Source organism: Parambassis ranga, chromosome 19 (assembly GCF_900634625.1).
Source record: "Parambassis ranga chromosome 19, fParRan2.1, whole genome shotgun sequence".
In the NCBI taxonomy this organism is placed as follows: domain Eukaryota; kingdom Metazoa; phylum Chordata; class Actinopteri; family Ambassidae; genus Parambassis; species Parambassis ranga.
Window position 1 is genome coordinate 4,291,016 of NC_041039.1, and position 19,076 is coordinate 4,310,091.

The 19,076-nt window shown below is 40.9% G+C and overlaps 2 protein-coding genes across 2 annotated transcripts; both read left to right on the top strand.

The window, feature by feature from the left end:
- The first annotated feature begins 2 nt into the window (after positions 1–2).
- Positions 3–7,523, top strand: tubgcp2 (tubulin gamma complex component 2). Its single transcript, XM_028432223.1, has 18 exons — positions 3–87; positions 463–623; positions 715–843; positions 1,000–1,176; positions 1,857–2,016; positions 2,131–2,338; positions 2,437–2,636; positions 2,724–2,913; positions 3,000–3,145; positions 3,224–3,404; positions 3,546–3,726; positions 5,703–5,875; positions 5,974–6,102; positions 6,176–6,296; positions 6,372–6,515; positions 6,598–6,714; positions 6,830–6,978; positions 7,156–7,523. Exons 2-18 carry the CDS (start codon positions 474–476, stop codon positions 7,229–7,231), a joined length of 2,631 nt encoding a protein of 876 aa, XP_028288024.1. The 5' UTR covers positions 3–87; positions 463–473; the 3' UTR covers positions 7,232–7,523.
- Positions 7,524–8,182: 659 nt separating this feature from the next.
- On the top strand, positions 8,183–18,761 carry adam8b (ADAM metallopeptidase domain 8b). The gene is made up of 23 exons (XM_028431811.1): positions 8,183–8,317; positions 9,020–9,126; positions 9,359–9,432; positions 9,508–9,583; positions 9,666–9,742; positions 10,045–10,255; positions 10,372–10,437; positions 10,510–10,572; positions 10,648–10,817; positions 10,902–10,983; positions 11,073–11,215; positions 11,328–11,514; positions 11,738–11,827; positions 12,890–13,088; positions 13,302–13,404; positions 13,481–13,646; positions 13,727–13,807; positions 13,893–13,977; positions 15,046–15,166; positions 15,235–15,394; positions 15,474–15,521; positions 16,674–16,724; positions 16,818–18,761. Exons 1-23 carry the CDS (start codon positions 8,278–8,280, stop codon positions 16,914–16,916), a joined length of 2,499 nt encoding a protein of 832 aa, XP_028287612.1. The 5' UTR covers positions 8,183–8,277; the 3' UTR covers positions 16,917–18,761.
- The last annotated feature ends 315 nt before the right edge of the window (positions 18,762–19,076 follow it).

Here is a 19,076-nt window from a genome sequence, read left to right on the forward strand (position 1 = left end):
TAGAAGAAGAAAAATTTGACTAGTGGTGGGCGCGTTTGGTACTTGCACTGGCGAACGCTGTTGAACTGCACTTAACACTATAGACAGGTAAAGTGCTCATTTCGACCTTGGCTACATATGTAATAAGGCTTAAATTTACTGAATTACATTTTTATGCGCATATATATCATCATGTTATCTGGGTAAGCTAGCTATTACCTAGCATCCTCATCATGTAGGCTAGTTAGCCAGCTAGCCAAAATAACGTCAACAGAACATCAATATCAAGGTAAAGAGAGCCGATCACACAATTATGATGCCTTTATCAAGCTATGTACACACTGTATCTGTTTAGCTAAGCTCGTGTGATTTTGGGTTGTCTAGCTCTGATACTGATTTCCATTTTTAAGGGCTAATGTCAATTATTCGGCTATCCTTCAAAATAATCAGGATCAGATTTAGAACTTGTTGTTATCCTGTCAGTTGTCTGAGTCATGAGTGAGTTCAGGATCCACCACGACGTGAACGAGCTGCTCAGCCTGCTACATGTGCGTGGAGGTGATGGAGCAGAGGGTTACATAGACTTGCTGCAGAAACACAGGACTCCATATGTCACCACCACAGTCTCTGCTCACAGTGCCAAGGTGGGTAATGCAAAGTATATGATGCAAATTTTGGCAAAAATTACAAGGAAGAGTACAAATAAGACTATATGCTGTTGTTCTGTGTTTTCAGGTGAAATTAGCAGAGTTCTCTAAAACCCCTGAGGATTTTTTAAGGAAGTATGAAGATCTCAAGTCCAAAAATGTCCGCAACCTCGACCCTTTGGTGTACCTGCTTTCCAAACTCTGTGAGGATAAAGAGGTAATATATCATTTATATGCTTTGCCTTTGATTATGTTTTTTGTCTATTAATTGGTCATGACCTAAACTAAATCCACTTGTTTATTTGATTATTTTGTTTACAAATTAGATTTTTCTTAAATCTAAAATCACATCGTTGTCATGACGTATATGCAGACGCTCCAGTTTCTACAGCAAAATGCCAGAGAGAGGTCAGAATCATCAGCAAACACAACCGCAACCACAACTACCAGTTACACTCTGCCCCAAACCAGCACCAAGATGTCCATGCAGGAGCTGGATGAGCTGCGAAAGAAGCTTGGCAATGTGACAGCCAGCTCCAACGCTCCTCTGGTGAATAATATACTCCAGGATTTCCTGTTTTCCTGATGGAACTGACACAGACACTGCCTATCAGTATAACTTTTATGAGGTTTTTAAACAAAAAGCTCATCAGAGGTCTTTAAGAAGAAAGGCACAGTTCCAAAGGTTTACCTTCATTTTCCTCCACAACAAAAATTGTAGCAGTTGATCATTTTGGCCACCAGGGGGCAAATAAACAAGCTAACTTGGTACTTGTTTCTGATTATAATGTAGTGGGTGAAATACATTCGGCGGCAAGGGAATATTTTGTCATCAAAGCCGATGAAAAATGATCAGAAAAAATATTTGATTTGAAGAGCCAAATTGTGATGCCCAGACAACCGGAATGAAAAACAAGTCCAGGACTTAAAGGATCTGGTGCTTATATCATGGTGCAGATACCACTGCATCTACTACATCTTTAAAGGTTTAGTGGAGTCCTTGCCTAAACAGTAATAGACAGGTTGCCATGATGTTATAGCTGATCATTGTATTCTATAACCTAGGTCCCTTTGTAATGTTAATCCTCCGCTAATTAGGCTAAATACTCGTGTTGTATGATTGAAACTAATGTAAGATTTTCATCTTGTAGTTTCAGTTGAATCAGTTTAGTGATTTTAGAGCGATAGCTAGTGCTCATAATTAATCTGCATCTGGGATTTTGTCTGCAGCCTGCCGAAGTCACACGGAAGATGCTGAGGGACAAACACAACAAGAAGAACCCCACCCAGCCCAACCCTGTGTTTCCTAACTGGGTGTACGACCGTCCTGCTCTCCTCGGCGACTTCATCACCAGCCCCACCCCTCCAGGAGATCCAGCTGTGGCCATTGGTAAGAAAGCTACTTCATACTATCACCAGTATCTAAACATTGATTGATTAAAAGGCTGTGGGAATTGCAAATTCCAGCTGATACAGTTTTTCTTTTCTGTGTGTGTGTTGTTAGGCACGATGCCCTTGGCCACTCAGGAACAAGCTTTAGTAGAGGATCTGTTGTTTGTCTTGATTGGAGTTGATGGGCGGGACATCACCGCTCAGCCTGTTCTGGGGAGGCAGAACCGCTCCTTCATTGTGGATCCAACACTGGACATGTCAGTTAAAGAGCTGGTAAACAGAATATTACCAGTGGCATCGTATTACTCTACAATCACACGGTAAGAGATCAGGGTGTCTCCAGTCCTACTCAGGGTTAATTAAATGGAGAAAAGAAGCCAGATGCTAGTGGGTTTTTGAGTGTTTTTATATCCTCCAGGTTCATTGAGGAGAAGTCATCCTTCGAGTATGGTCAGGTGAATCATGCCCTGACGGCAGCGATGAGAACCCTGATGAAAGAGTACCTGATCCTGGTCACTCAGCTGGAGCACCTCCAGCGACAGGGCTTGCTCTCGCTACAGAAGCTCTGGTTCTACATCCAGCCCACCATGCGCACCATGGAGATCCTGGCATCTATTGGTAATAACTGAAGCTTTGCATCTGTCTCTGTGGATTTTCTGGCTCAGAACAAATGTGGTGAAACTTTCTTTTCTGCTGGTTTGTCAGCATCCTCACTGGACAAAGGTGAGTGTATGGGCGGGTCAACACTGAGCCTTCTCCATGACCGGACCTTCAACTTCACAGGTGACAGCCAGGCTCAGGAGCTGTGTCTCTACCTCACAAAGGCAGCCAGCGTCCCTTACTTCGAAATACTGGAGAAGTGGATCTACAGGGGCATTATCAAGGACCCTTACAGGTTCTGTTGCTCACTCTATATAGATTCAAAATTATTCAGATATAATTTTAAAAGCTCACCTTTATCCGTATTTTTTGTCTGCATAGTGAGTTCATGGTGGAAGAGCATGAGCTGCAGAAGGAGAAGATTCAGGAAGACTACAATGACAAGTACTGGGATCAGAGGTACACCATTGTACAGCATCGCATTCCCTCCTTTCTACAGAAAATGGCAGACAAAATACTAAGCACAGGTACGTGTAAACAATTATTTGTAAACATAAGAAGGGGATATCTTAGATGCTTACTTACACAGTATGTTATCATTGCAGGAAAATACCTCAATGTTGTGCGAGAGTGTGGCCGTGATGTGACCTGTCCTGATGCTAAAGAGGTGCTGTACACGCTGAAGGAGAGGGCCTATGTGGAGCAGATAGAGAAGGCTTACTACTACGCCAGCAAGGTTCTTCTTGACTTTCTCATGGAAGAGAAGGAGCTGGTTTCACGTCTTAGGTGATTGGTTATTAGTAATGTTTTCACTCATAGAGTTTCTGGAACAAAAACACATAGAGAGGATGAGATGCTGTACGTCCTCTTCAAATGCAATTTTTACTGTAAAAATATAAACCATGTGACTGTGGTCTCTTACATTAGATCAATCAAGCACTACTTCTTGATGGACAAAGGAGATTTCTTTGTCCACTTCATGGACCTGACTGAGGAGGAGCTGAAGAAGCCAGTGGATGACATCGTTCCTCCTAGACTTGAGGCACTGCTGGAGCTGGCTCTGAGGATGAGCACAGCCAACACAGACCCTTTCAAAGATGACCTGAAGGTAGGTGGGAGTGAAAGATCTTTGTTCAGTTCCAGGATTTCTTTAAATGATGGGGTGGCCAGCCACTCAGAGACTGAAAAACACTTTTTACTGTGGTACTGCAAAGAGCCACATTATACTAGGGGTGTGTGTGTGATTTGACGATAAAACATTGTGAAGGATTTGAACATGCTGGTGATCTGCCAGAACAGACAGATCGTTTTATTCTTTATTGTCCATAGAGCACCTTCTATTAATTGCAGTTCTATGTTCGCGCAGACGCATGAGCTTTTCCCTTGGACAACTCTCAGTGCGCTTAATGTGAACATGACCAACCAATGACAGCCTCCCTGTTAGAAGCTTCAGCTGAAAATGAAAAGAAAACGGAGGAATTGCTCCCTAAAACAAACTCCACGTTTATGTTTGGTGCTGTTTCTGCCGTCAGCAGACGGCGTTGCAGTGGAAGGGCCGTGTGTATACGTATGTATTATCATGCTACAAGCACGTACGCACCCACCTCTCTGAACATTATCAGCTCGTTATATTCATGTTCGCTGCTGTTACTGCCCTCAGCAGCTCTTCTAAACCTGTGTGTGTGTGCAGTGGGAGGGCCGAGTTCTATGCACGCGTGTGTACATCAGATGCAGACAGAGGCAACATACAATGACGTTATATCAAAACAATAACACAGCAGGTTTTTCCTTAGATATGATTCCCATTAAGTTTGATCATTTGTTCTAAATCACATTGAACTTTAAGAGTTACTTAAGTCTCAATACTGTATTTATTGTTTAACCTTAGGAGGCACACTTCAGTCTGTTTAAATGACTGTTGAATAATACTTATAGAAATACATTAGTCTTCTTTTAACCTTTTTGAAATAAAACTTTATTTTGTTCTGTATTATTTAAATTTTCATGTTTATTGAAAACTAATACTGAGTGCACGTTGTTGTCGTTGTTTACCTTTAAAATCTACTGATAGATTTTGAGAAGTGACAGAGTAGGCTACCTTTCCACGGAAACATGCAAATTAGTGTCAATGTAAAAATAAATTGATTTTACCATTAAAGAATCGTGATATATCGCCCACCCCTACATTATACCCATGACTACAATACGGCAAAATGTCATCTTAGATCCGTTTAGTTATCTGTGTCACTGCTTTGTCAATACTTTACTAGTCCATCTCCACATAAGAACAACAAGTGATAAATGTATCATAAAATTTGATGTGTAACTGAAGACTCAAATTCCTCACAAGCTGTGGTTTGGCCATCTAGGGCATAGAGGATTTCTTTAGTAAACAATTTAGACTAGTATATCATACTCTGTAAGGATGCAGAACATACAATTGTTGGAAGATGTACAAATGCAACGCCAAGGGACCAAGACTTGACCCCTGAGGGATTCCTTATGGGAAGCTGGCGTTATCTGATTCTGATCTCAGAACGCCTGTGGAAACAGAAAGATGTTTAGTCAGATAAGAACTGTGACTCTAAGCAGTAAAGAATTCTCTGGTTACTTTTTTAAAGACTGCACTGTGGTCAGGAAGTACCAGAATAGAAACATCATAGTTGTCTTAGTGGACGTCAAGATGAAAAACAGCTCTTACCAGGCAAGTTTCTGTGCCATATTTAATTCATAAACCTGTTTAAACAGAACTGCTGCATACAGAGTTTTTGTGGAAGTAGGAATAGGCCTGTAGCTTTCACACACAATCGGATTGCAAAAATGACACTCCACAGTATCATTCCTAATTTTGGAGATTTTTTATTCTAATAAATAAATCATTTTATTTCAGTTGAAGTTAAAGTTAAGCTAAAGTAAAACAAACTTTCAGCAGCACCTCCATTCCTTCATTACACCATCACTAATCCAGTAATCCAGTCTCACAATGTCCACTAGTGTCTCGATTGTTCACACACTGATCTCATGACTTACCAGTCACAGTGTTTTTGCACTTTACATCTGACCTTTCCTTCCCCCTCTCCACAGATCGACTTAATGCCTCATGATGTCATCACTCAGCTGCTGCGTGTGCTGGCCATCGAGACCAAACAGGAGAAGGCCATCATCAATGCTGACACCACAGACATGGCCCTCACTGGGCTCGAAGCCTTCTCCTTTGACTACATTGTAAAATGGCCACTGTCGCTAATCATCAACAGGTTCAGAAAAGATAATTTAATCAGAAAAATATGTCACGAGATTTGTTTCACAGGAACCTCAACACAATTTTGAGTACTGTATGTATTTTTTTCCTCAGAAAAGCACTGACGAGGTACCAGATGTTATTCAGACACATGTTTTACTGCAAACATGTTGAGCGGCTGCTATGCAACGTGTGGATCAGCAACAAAGAATTTAAAGAGCACTCCTTACACTCTGCCAAATGGTGAGCTGATATATTGTTTTAATGGGAAAATCTCAGAAAGCAGTGTTTCTCACTATTCGTTCAAACGCCCCAGGTTTGCTGCGGCGTTCGCCCTCAGACAGCGCATGCTCAACTTTGTGCAGAACATCCAGTATTACATGATGTTTGAGGTGATGGAGCCCACCTGGCACATCTTGGAGAACAACCTGAAGACGGTGAGTGAGAAGAGGCTCACATGTTTCAGGGAAAACAGGAAGTGGATGATTAATTTTGTGTTTCTCCTTCCCCAGGCTTCAAACATTGATGATGTGCTCTGCCATCACACCAGCTTCCTGGACAACTGTCTGAAGGACTGCATGTTGACCAACCCTGAGCTTCTCAGGATCTTCTCCAAACTCATGTCTGTCTGCGTCATGTTTACAAACTGCATGCAGGTAAACAAAAGTTATCAGTACTTTAGGAAGAGATGTATCCATCAGTATCGGTCATATTTTTGTTAAGGTTTTTCTGTTGTAGAGGTTCACACAGAGCATGCGGTTGGAGCGTCTCTCTCAGGAGGAGAGCTCCTTGGATGGACCGTCTGCTCAGAGTGAATCTGCTGAGAAAGCAGAAAAAAAGAGGCTGACAACAAAGGTATTTAGACAACATCAATCATAAGTACCGGTAGATTAAACTAAAGTATAGTAAAGGAATTTTCAGGAGCAGGCAGGTTGAAGTTGCTCACAAGCTTCCTCCTTCACTCCTTCAGGTTTCAGCTGAGCATGCGGATGCAGGCCTTGAAGCCACCATCATTAAGTTTGACAGTAACTTCAGCATGCTGCTGCTGGACCTGCTGGACAAGCTGAGCATCTACAGCACCAATGACTGCGAACACAGCATGATCAGCATCATCTACAGGCAAATACCTTTATTGTTAAGAAGCTTTTTGCATGTGTCTTATTGTCGTCTAGAACTTGATATCATTGATATAGGAACCTCATAGTGGGTCTATCTATCAGTAGCTTATTAACTGACCTTGTATTTGACCTCATATTAAAAAAAATAATAAATCTGTCTTTATGAATGACTTTACAGGCTAGACTTTAATGGATTCTACACCGAGCGGCTGGAGAGGATGGCCATCGAGCGCAGTCAGAAAGCAGCAGCATAGCATGTCGTCTCTCTGTGTGTGCTTGTTTAAAGTCACCCGGCAATAAAAATAACTTTCCCTGCCTGTATGCATCAGTCCAGATAAATAGCCTGTAGCATCAAAGAGCTGCTTAGTCAGTGTGTATATTATATTATATTCTGTACTGTAGAGTCATTTCAATGCTTCAAGTGGTGACACTCTGTATGGGTAACTTATTGTACCTGTGCTATGAAAATGTTTGTATTTCATTAAAGTAATATAGTGAATTGAATTTAGATTGAGTTTTGCTTTAATAATAAATGAATTAAAACCATACCTGTATTTTTGTTGGTTTGTAGCTTAAAAACTGGAGCAACAAAGATATTGAATTGAACACTCCCTAATCAAGATACAACTAGAGGCACGTAGGTAATGGAATACCTTTGATTTCAGAATAAAAGCTTGAATTTATTAGGGACACTCAATTATGTGAGCAGATCAAAGATTTGTAAAGTAAAAATGTTACACAGCAGCAGGTGTGTTTCAGGGTATGTTTGGGATTTTTAAAATTCTGGCAGTTTGCCAGAGGCGAGATCCCCAAAGTTGAGCAACTTTCTAACAAAATTATGATTAGTCAGATTACATAGACCCAGATAAAAATGTATGTTTGTGTAATTTACAAGTTTAAAATGTACATGTACTTCAGTCTACTTGTAAATTACACAAACATACATTTTACAAACATAAATTTTTATTTAAGATGGAGGACTTGAGACAAAATTATTTTTTTTCTGAGGGATATTACTAAATTATAGACATATTTACATAATTGCTTAAATTAATGTTTCTTTATTTACACAGTACTTTTTATATCAATAAGATAATTGTTGGTTTTATTTTGAAATTGTATTTTTCCGGAAGTCCGACAACAGCCTCGTAGTTACTCGACGTAATTGCCGTCCGGTAAATGTGTGATGCGCAGATAAGAGGGGCCGGCAGCACCAGGAGGAGGAGGCGCATGTAGTCGATGATTCCCGGCGGTGTGACGGCAGAGGATCGGTGGTGTCCGAGCGGAGCGGACCACCACGATGAGAGCGAGCGTGTTGTCACTGTGGCTGTACGGCTGTGGTAAGGTTTAAATTCTGCTTTATTATCGTAATACTTAATACTTGGCTTCAGCTAAATCTTTTGAAAAGTGAAGGCAATGTTTACTATCCGCCCATCAGCATTAGGCTAATAGCGACGGGTTTATATTTGTTGTAAAGGACTTATCATTAAAAAAAAAACATGGTGGAGAAATGTAACACAGAAACATACTGAAAAAGTAACTTTATTTTTACTTGACTATCATACAAGTTGAGCTAAGCTACTTTACATGAAGTTTCTCCACATAGAACCCATTACGTGCTTAAACTATTATAGTAACTTTTAAAGTTATAGTAATTTTTTAATAGCCTAAAAGACTAGAGGTAAATAATAAGACACTTTCATATATTTTAATGTTTTGATCCTTAAATAATCTTTTAGTTTCTATTGTTTATTTACAATATTATCCTTTTTTGGACACAGTGTGAAGATTTATTTTGATATTAGATATTATTTTGTTTACAAACCACACAGTTTATTTAATTATAATAAAAAAATAACCACAGTTAAATTCTGTGCTGTGAAATTGTTCTTATGTAAAATCAAAAGTATTTTTTTTTTTACAGTTGGTATATGTGATTTTCATCAGTTTAAGGCTTCCCCTCGTCACTGTCACACAAAATAATATATTAAAACACACTATGACTAAGTGTGTGTGTGTGTGTCTGTGTGTGTTGCGTGCAGTGTGTGTCGTGCACAGCTCCGGGGTTTTGTCTCACGTGCAGCATTACGAGGTGATCCGACCTCTCAGACATCAGGTGAGGCAGAAGAGGAGCCTGCAGGACGACCAGGTAACACACAGCTCACACAGTCATCCCTAATAAATCCTTGTTTACTGTATGACTCACTTGTACTGTACTGTATGACCCACAATGAGGCTATATTTGATAAAAAAAGTAAATTTTTTCTGCAATATATTTTTTATGGCTTCATTTCTGCTTTACAAGTAAAGGATGTGAGCTCTTGAGTCATTAATGGCTGCCGTGTGACTGACTGACTGTGGTGACTGTCCTTTCTCTGCAGCTGTATCCGGACACACTTCAGTATGAGCTGGCCATTGAAGGCAGTAACCTTACAATTGTTCTTGAAAAAAACAGGTGGGTTTCCTGCCTGCACATGTTTTTTTAATATGTGAAATGTGTAAACCCTGACTATTGGTGTGGATGTCACAGAAATCTCATCGGGAGAGGTTACACTGAAACACACTATTCAGAGGATGGAGAGCGGGTGACCACATCATCAGGAGAGGTCAGATATTACCTCTCATATAATTATTCTTAGTTTAAATAAAAATATGTATAAAAATATGATAAACCATTGGCTGTTTCAGGATTACTGTTATTATCACGGTCACATCAAAGGTGTGTTGGACTCCTCTGTCAGTGTGGGCATTTGTTCAGGTATTAGGTAAGAAAGTTTGTTTTTTTTAACAGCTTTGACTGTTCTGTAATTTGCCACTTACATGATTTCCCATCAGAGAAACGTGTAACTTCATGATATTTAGTAGTCTACTTGTTATTCTTGTGTGTTTTTGAAGCCTGTGGGATGCTTCAAATAAATTTCCTGCTGCAACTTTTACTTTATCTGATGCCATCTGATGCTTCATTTCAAAAGAAATATAGTATAAAAATATTCACAACCAGCAGTTTCCTTTCCTCTGTTTACAGTAAATGAGTCGTGTTTTTATTTCCTTTGATGATGATGTGCAGCGGTTTTGTGAGGGCCCGGCAGCAGGTTTATTTGATCGAACCTCTGGAACAGACGGATGATGGTGATCATGCGGTTTACAGAGAAGAGCACCTGAAGATCAGCGGGAGTCCCACCTGTGGATCCTCCTCTAACACCAGCAAATGGTATGACCAGGACCAGGACCAGGATGTGGCTCCTCAGCTTGCAGGCCTCTTCAGGTCTAGATTATGGGTATGATGTAGAATCAGGTTTTTTTCTTTGTGGAACTAGAGGGATTTAGGATTATTTATTATTCATTATTAATAAATTGTCATTTAAGTTAAAAGTTTGTATTTTTCTTGTTCCAGAAAACAAAGTTGACAGCAACTCCTCAGAGGTTTGTGGAGCTGTTTGTGGTGGTGGACAACACTGAGGTAGATCTCCCTTCAACTCAAAAGTCCGTTGCAGAAAAACCTTGCTGATGTTTCTTTGTTGTCCTCCTGCAGTACAAACGATATGGAAGTGAGACTAGGTCACGTATTCTCGGAGCTGTAAATCACGTCGACAAGGTGTGTGTGTGTTCAGTGTTTGGAAGCTGTTTAATAGCACCTTGGTTTCCTAACAGTCTCCTCCTCTGCCTGCAGCTGTACCGTCCTCTGAACATCAGGGTCATGCTGGTGGGTTTGGAGATCTGGTCATACAGAGACTACATCAATGTTGACATTAATTCAGAAACCACTCTAGATAACTTCCTGGTGTGGCGTCAGGCTGACCTTCTACATAGAACAAAGCACGATAACGCCCAGTTTGTGACGTGAGCATCACTCTTTAATACCTTTAGAAGTAAAGACAGCGACGCTTCTGGTTTGACATGATTGTAAACTTCTCTCTACAACAGTGGAAAAGATTTTGATGGAGACACTGTCGGACTGGCAAATAAGTTCGCCATGTGCACTGAAAACTCTGGTGGAGTCAATCAGGTGGGAGTCAGGACTTTTAACCTTTAGTCCTTCCTCAGCTGGAGATAAAGAAGTTTACTGGTGTTAGAAAAGCTACACTTCTCTTCCAGGATCACCATGAAAACCTGATTGGCCTCGCCTCCACCATTGCACACGAGATGGGTCATAACTTTGGGCTGTCCCATGATGCTACAGGCTGCATGTGTGGTCCAACTTACAGCAGTGGGAACTGTGTGATGGCAGAAAAGCTCAGGTAAGGTCTGCAGGATGGACACCGTTATGGTGGTGTGTCTTACGGTGCACATCAATGCCTATGTCTGGGTCTTAATCACAGGAACGGTGCGTGAACCTTTTCTGCTCCTCAGGACAGGACCTCAGGCGTTTCCAGAGTTCTTCAGTGGTTGCAGTGTAGAGCAGCTAGCAGAGTTCATGGATCGTGCTCAGCCCAGCTGTCTGCACAAACCCGTTGCTGTCAAGACCCTCACCATGGGCCCTCGTTGCGGCAATGCCATGCTGGACCCTGGAGAGGAGTGTGACTGCGGCACTTTGGAGGTAAAGTCTTCAGCAGGGCCTTTTAAAAATATCATTTGGGTGCTGTGTGTTTTCTGTGATTTTATCCAGTTGGGCCATGCAGCATTTATAGGGTTAAAATAGTTCTCTCCTGTGCAGAATTCTTGGCAGGCTGTGCTTGTGTGGGAGATTTAAAGCTGTTGTAACAGAATTTACATCACTGCTGTTGTATTTATAAGTGAATACATAAAAAAAATGTTCCCAGGAATGTAACAACCCTTGCTGTGATGCCTCGACATGTCGCCTGACTGAAGGATCCCAGTGTGCTCATGGACTGTGTTGTGAAGGCTGTCAGGTACTATTTTTACATTTCACAGCAATCCAATGGGAAGATGCTCAAAAGTTAACGCCCTCTCCTCTCATCTAATCTATGTTTTCTTTGCAAAAACAAATCATCTGATGTTAGTGTGCCTTAGCACTGGGCAAATACAACACCATACACACCCCATCTTATATCAGATCATCAGACCTCTATACAAACAGATGTTTTGGCAGTGTTGGTGTGTGTTAGCACTATGACAAGAGAGAAAGACATAAACAATGGTGTTAGAGAAGCAGCTGTTGCAAAGTGGAGTTGTTTGGTCTTAATGCTCACCACCATGTCTGCTGAAAACCAAACACAGCATTTCAGCAGAAACACCTCATACACACTGTCAAGCACGGTGGTGGAGGACTGATGGTTTGGACTTGTTTTACAGCCACAGGACCTGGACACTTTGCAGTCATTGAGTGGACCATGAAGTCCTCTGTATACCAGAGTGTTCTAGAGACAAATGTGAGTCAATCTGTCTGACAGTTAAAGCTTGGTGGAAATGGGGTCATTCAACAGAACAATGATCCAAAACACAGCAGCTGATCTACGTCAGAATCACTTTAAATCAAAGTCAAATCGTGTCAAGGTTTTGGAATGGACTAGTCAAAGTCCAGACCTCAACCTGATTAAAATGAAGAAAGTTGTCCATAAGTGAATGTCCAAAAACCTCAATAAACTGAAGCAATGTTGTGAAGAAGAATGGACCAAATTTCCTCCACAACAATGCGAGAGACTGATAAAGTCATACAGGAAACCATTACTTGAAGTTATTGCTGCTTAAAGTGGATCTACAAGCTACTAAACCCAGACACACTATGATCAGATGATTTTTTTATTGTTTCTATACAAAAACATAGAAGAGAAGAGGTTACTTTATAAACATGATTCAGTCAAATAATAACAGGAAACAGAGGGTGATATTCTGCTGGTTCTGTGTTTTGTAACTCACCACATCCTTCCTCAAATGGAAGCTTCAAGGATGGAAGCTAATTATAGTGTTCACTAGAACAGATCTGGTAAAACTCCACTACTCTAACCTGACAGATGAAGCCGCCTGGCAGTGTGTGCAGGAAGTCAGCCAGCGACTGTGACCTTCCAGAACACTGCAGCGGAGAGTCTCAGGACTGTCCTGAAGACAGCTTTGAGATGAACGGCAAACCCTGCTACAACCAGGGTCAGGGCTTCTGTTACAATGGCCAGTGTCCCACACACGAGCAGCACTGCTGGAGGCTGTTTGGCACAGGTACATACAACACACTGCAGTCAGTGCAGCCATTCACAGACGTAAACAGTGGTTCCCTTTTTCTTTTCAGCCTCTGGGGGCTTTATTTATTAGTGCGTTTCCAGTAAGCTGTCACATGGGGTGTTTTTTCTAAGAAAGACGGCTTGAAATACTCATATTTTAGAAGATGACAACCGTTTTCATCTACAAGTAGAGTATTTTCTTGTGTTCCAGGGGCCAGAAGTGGACCGGATCTGTGTTTTGACCTAAACAAACGAGGCGAGGAAGGTGCCAACTGTGGGAGGAACAAATTCAGCTTCACTCCCTGTGCTTTAGCGTAGGTATCAGTGTTTACACTAAATGCTAAATATGCATATGAATGAATGAATTTGTGAATCTTACTCTGTTCTTAGGAACTTGAAGTGTGGCTCTATATTCTGTGAAGGAGGCGGTGAGTCCATCACAGGGAAACGGGCAGCCTACACTGTGTTTGGTGTTGAATGTAAACTAGCTGTGGATGACGATAAGACAAGAAGCATTGATATGGTGCCTAAAGGAACCAGATGTGGACCGGATAAGGTACAAAACTCAGAAAGAAAATATTTGTATTTTTTTTTGGGTGTTGGATAATTTGCTGAGAATTCAACTTGTGTGCGCAGGTCTGTCTCGACAACAAATGTGTGGATGTGTCTGTTTATGGGAAAAGGGAGGACTGTGCAAAGAAATGCAACAACAATGGGGTGAGTTCAGTGTTTTATAGTTGGCTGCAGGGTGTCATGACTCTGTCTGATTTCATTGACACACACCTGGAATTGTTTTCTTTAGGTGTGTAATCACAAGAAAGAGTGCCACTGTAACCCTGGCTGGGCTCCACCTTACTGTAACCTCCAGTATGCAGATTTACGTCAAGGTACGCAGCACCTCACTGGGTCTCATGTCACCATACACTTTAATATTGCTGCCCAAAACTCTGCATGGGTCCAAAGCAAAGACTCACAGTGGTACAGAAGGAATTAGGTCACACCTGCTCGTTGAATCATTCTTCCAGTAAAGACCATGAATGATTCATTATGAGTGAGCTGGTTTGTCTCTCAGCAGCTGGTTAATTTTACATCTGAGTTTTTCCACTTTCAGCTTGACTTCAGTGTTCATTCAACACACCATCACAAAAGCAAAAAAAACCCCGCCACATTTGGTTCATATTACAATCATCAGATGTCACACACGGTTACGTTTATGTTATGGACTGACATCATCCAATCATGAGATCAATGAGGGTGACTCCTTTGCCCCAGGAGTCTGGGGTTCAAGTCCCCCTGACACCGCAAGCTGGTTTGTTTTTGCCCACTGTTAAGTTTCGTATATGCACATAGTTAAGTTTTGTTTTTAATTGTAGCTGCATATGTCTTGTCGCATGGTCGCCATATTTAGCTACCATAGCAATGAGTCCCCGTCCCCATAAAAACACGTAGAGATGCAGTCCGAGAAATATGCTGACATGTTCTGTTGTTAGGGACTGAAATATCAATTTCCTGTTATGTTTTCCTGGGAGGGGCTGTTCAGATCCTAAAGCAATATAGTGTTGTATATATCTTGCACATTTATGTGACTATGTGACTGTGAGTTACTCAAGTGACTGTGCAAATGTTTACATAAAGGGGAAGAAGAAAAACACTTTGTTCTGTCCTCACCAGAACAAAGTGAATAATGAAACTTCTAAATCTATTACTAAACACACATGTCTTCACATTATTACATAAAGGAACCTTTGAGCTAAATGCTTTTGATCTTAGCATTACAGAACAGATTCTTGTGGATATTTACTAATAGAAAAAATGAAAATTATGTAGCACGACCTTTAATGAAATTTGCCAAAGTGTAAATATAGATCCCAAAATGGATGGATGGATGGATGACTGACTGTAACTGATGTAAATAAAGAAGTGCAGCTTTAACGGTGTTGCTGCTGTGTCTGCAGGTCAGAGTGGGATCATCGCTGCAGTGTGTGCAGCTCTGTCCATCCTTTTGGTGATCACTACAGTGATTGCAGGCCTGATTTGCTGTAAGAAGGACAGCATCAACAACTACACCTCTAAGAGGTAGTCTCTCTTCTCTTGGGATTGTCTTTGTTTCTCACTTTCCAGCTGAAATGATTTTATCTTCACAGGAAAGTGCACTTACCTCCAGGAAAGCTGAACCCCATATTCAGGGAAGCAAGTGTTAAAGACAGACCTCATATCAGTCAGCCCGTGTTTTTGGAGTCGACAGCCACACAGGCATACAGACCTGTGATCCTTTCTGTGTCTCCAAGCAGACCTGCTGCACAGGTACACAGCTCAATCATCATCATCACATTTTCACTGTAAATCACTTCAATATTTACAAAAAGCTTTTTTTCTTCTTCAGCCACCAAAGAAGCCGTCTTCATTAGCAGCTACCTCAGAAACTGAACCGGTAAGCATTCTGTTTCTGACCTGGAAAACAAGGGAATAACAAGGGAATAAACAATGGTGTTAGAGAAGCAACTGTTTCCATCTCCAGACTAACTCAACACACTACAGTGAGAAAGAGTATGATAGGAGGACATACACATGTGTGGTGTCTGCAGCTGTCTAATGGATGTAGTTGTTATTATAGCATGCAGATGACACACCTGTGATATTTGACAATGACACAACTAGTATACCTACTCAACATCTTCGAGTTTTGGAGGGTGTTATCTTTATTAGTTTATGTGTGTTGGTTGACGTTGAACTACAAACACTGCTAGATAAACAGATATTAAAAAGTTGGTGTTTAACAAGTAGAAAAAATTCAAGATTCAATCTTCCCAGGAGTGGGCGTCCCTGCAAATTCACCCCAAGATCAGACCGTCCAATGCTCAGAGCAACACAAAAAAACCCAAGAACTACATACACTTGTGGAACAATGTCTTTAATGTCTTAATGCTCACCACCATGTCTGCTGAAAACCAAACACAGCATTTCAGCAGGAACACCTCATACACAGCTAAGCACAGTGGTGGAGGACTGATTTGGACTTGTTTTACAGCCACAGGACCTGGACACCTTGCAGTCATGGAGTGGACCATGAAGTCCTCTGTATACCAGAGTGTTCTAGAGACAAATGTGAATCAATCTGTCTGACCTTTAAAGCTTGGTGGAAATTGGCTCATACAACAGAACAATGATCTTGGAATTGACTAGTCAAAGTCCAGATGTCCAGATGTTGTGGTGGGACCTTAACAGGTCTGTGCATAAGAGAATGTCCAAAAACCTATCAGACAGACTGATAAAGTCATACAAGAAACCATTACTGCAAGTTAATAGTGCTAAAGATGGAAGGTGGATCTACAAGATCAAAAATAAATGGAATGGTCTACTACTAAGATCTGATGATTTGTATTATGTATTTATACCACAACCATAGAAGTAAAAGAGGGGCTACCAGCTTTTGAACATGACTAAAATATTTTTAAGTAACTTCACTCTGCTTCTATTGGTTTATGTTTATTGATATTAACTTGATATAATAAAGATAACATTATGCAATATGACATTTGATATGCAACACAAATGTTTTTGTCTTTATCCTTCACCACCACAGATCAAGCCTGTACCTCCATCCAAACCTTTACCACCCCTCAGTAAAACACAGGTGAGTTTCAGTGAAAAACACTTCCATCAGATAAAGTAAATCTTTAACTGATCTTCCTGTTTATAAAATGTACCTACCCATTCTATTTGTCAGTGTAATCCAGTAACACAAAGTCCTTCTCCTGCACCGCCGTTCAAATCCTGCACTCCTCCTCCGCCTCCAGTGAAACCTCGAACACACAGACTCACATGAATCTCTCATTATACTTCACCAAAGCAGAGGATATTCAACGTGTTGCTGAGTCAGAGAGGCCGAGGGAGAGCTCAGAAAAATCAACTGTTCAAAGCTGTTACAGGTTCAGAGTGAGGCCTCACCAACACAAGACCAGCAGCAGCACTGTGGCTGCTGTGTGCAGCGATCTCTGATAGGAGCTCGACCATTTGACTACTGTTTGTTGCTGTCATTGTTCTGTGTAATGAGTGCAGCTTTGCACTTTTACACAAAAGTGCAAAAAAAGACACTCGTCTGATTTTTTTTATACATATTTATTTAATGTTTATAAAGGGATTGTGTGAAAATCATTGTAGTGTGCAGAGGTTATGGTCACCTCAGCATTTCTGTTTTTTTGTTAACCCTTTCTTCAAGTGCTATATGAATGCTAACCCATCACTGGGTTTTAGGTCTTCTGCAGCTCTATAGAGACATGTAGACTTTCTGCTCTCTCTCTTTTACTACTACCATTTCAAGCAGCAGCATTTTTAAGCCTCTAAACCACCACCGTGCACTGCCACACCAGAACCTTACCTTCAAACAGATACTGCCTGAGACCAGGTGATAAGTTGCAGGAGGCCAGGATTGGAACTATAAAAGAGAGATATGATTGGAGTTACATGCATACATATGATCCTAAATAGATTCAAAGTAGTGTATGTATAGAAAAGGCTGTGCATCCCTCAGGGTTAAGTTTACATCACTTTAAATTGTACTTGAAAACCTATGAATGGTACATACAGTGTGTGAGGCCCTTCACTGTTCAGATGACCTGTGTGTTACTGAGGTTCAGCGTGAAACATCTACACACTCCTTTGTGTGTTTTCAGTTCCAAGAATGGTGTGTGACAGAGCCCCAAGGAGCAACTTTTTTTTTTGCACTGTTGAATTGACGCTTCTCTGTGGGACAGCAGACATTTGGGTTTATACTTTTCACTGCATTTAAAGTTATAAAATGTAATTTAACAAGCCTACTTTTTAATCTGTTACATATGACTGTTTGAATGTAAAAATCTCACATGAAGGCCTTTTTATTGTGATAAATAAAGTGCACTTCGACAGCAACGGGCAGACACGAGAAATGAACCCGACTGCAGTGTGTAAGGGAGTCTGTTCTCTGTGCAAGGTTTGTTTATGCAACTTTTTTTTTAACTGACTGAGAATACCTCAATTGTTCTTCCAGAGAAATGGTGAATGTGTCAGTGACCCGTTTTATTTGTCTCTGGTGAGAGGAGAAAGGAAGCAAGAGGCTGCAGTAAGTCACAGCATTCTGGTGTGAGCTCTTATAATCCACTTTTCCTGCCTGGGCCCCAAAACAAAATTCTTGATCACTATCATTATCAATATTGTTTTTGTAGGAAAAGAGTAGTTGGCTAGTGAAATACAGTCAATATTGTATTAACAAAGATATGTGGAATCAAAACGTTGCAATACAAAGAGAACAGTTCACAAGATTTACAAAACTGATGGAACTTAATGTTTAACAAACTGCCAAAAATTATCTTAAAATGTGTTTCATATCATTCCCCAGGTGTTGGATGGGTCTTCTACACCAAACTGGCATTTCTCTTGTCTAAAAGAAGCACCAAAACCACTAATCAGCACTCAGATATGGGAGTTGAGCTCTAAGGAATGTAGGCAGGGCGGGGAGGCGGGGTGTTTTCTGATTTACTGCTAATAAAACACAGTTTATAACGAGTGTGGCTTGTTCTACAGTTGAAGTCTGGTCTCTGCTTGTTGTTTCTGGGCACATGCAGGAGTTGATATGCGATGACCTAACCCTCTTCAAAGAGCAGGGCGTTCACTGTGTCCTGATTAGAATTCCTGTTTGAGAGAACCACAAGACTTTCCACAGACAACCAAAAAAAGCATGTGTGGTCCCATCCAGAATATATGTAAAAAGCAAAACAGCCAAAGACCAGTGATTAGTTGTTAAATACTTCAATGTGTGTACATGTGCCAAAGACTATAACCTTATTCTACCAGAAGACAAAGAGAAAGTGACCTTGCATGACGCTGGATAAATCATTTCCTGACATGTGGTAGAACGGTTGAGTCAGGTTGTGTCGTCAGTATTCAGAACCAGTCCAGTCCTAAGAACAGGGTGGAAGTGAACAACATAATCTGCACAAATCCGTGACTC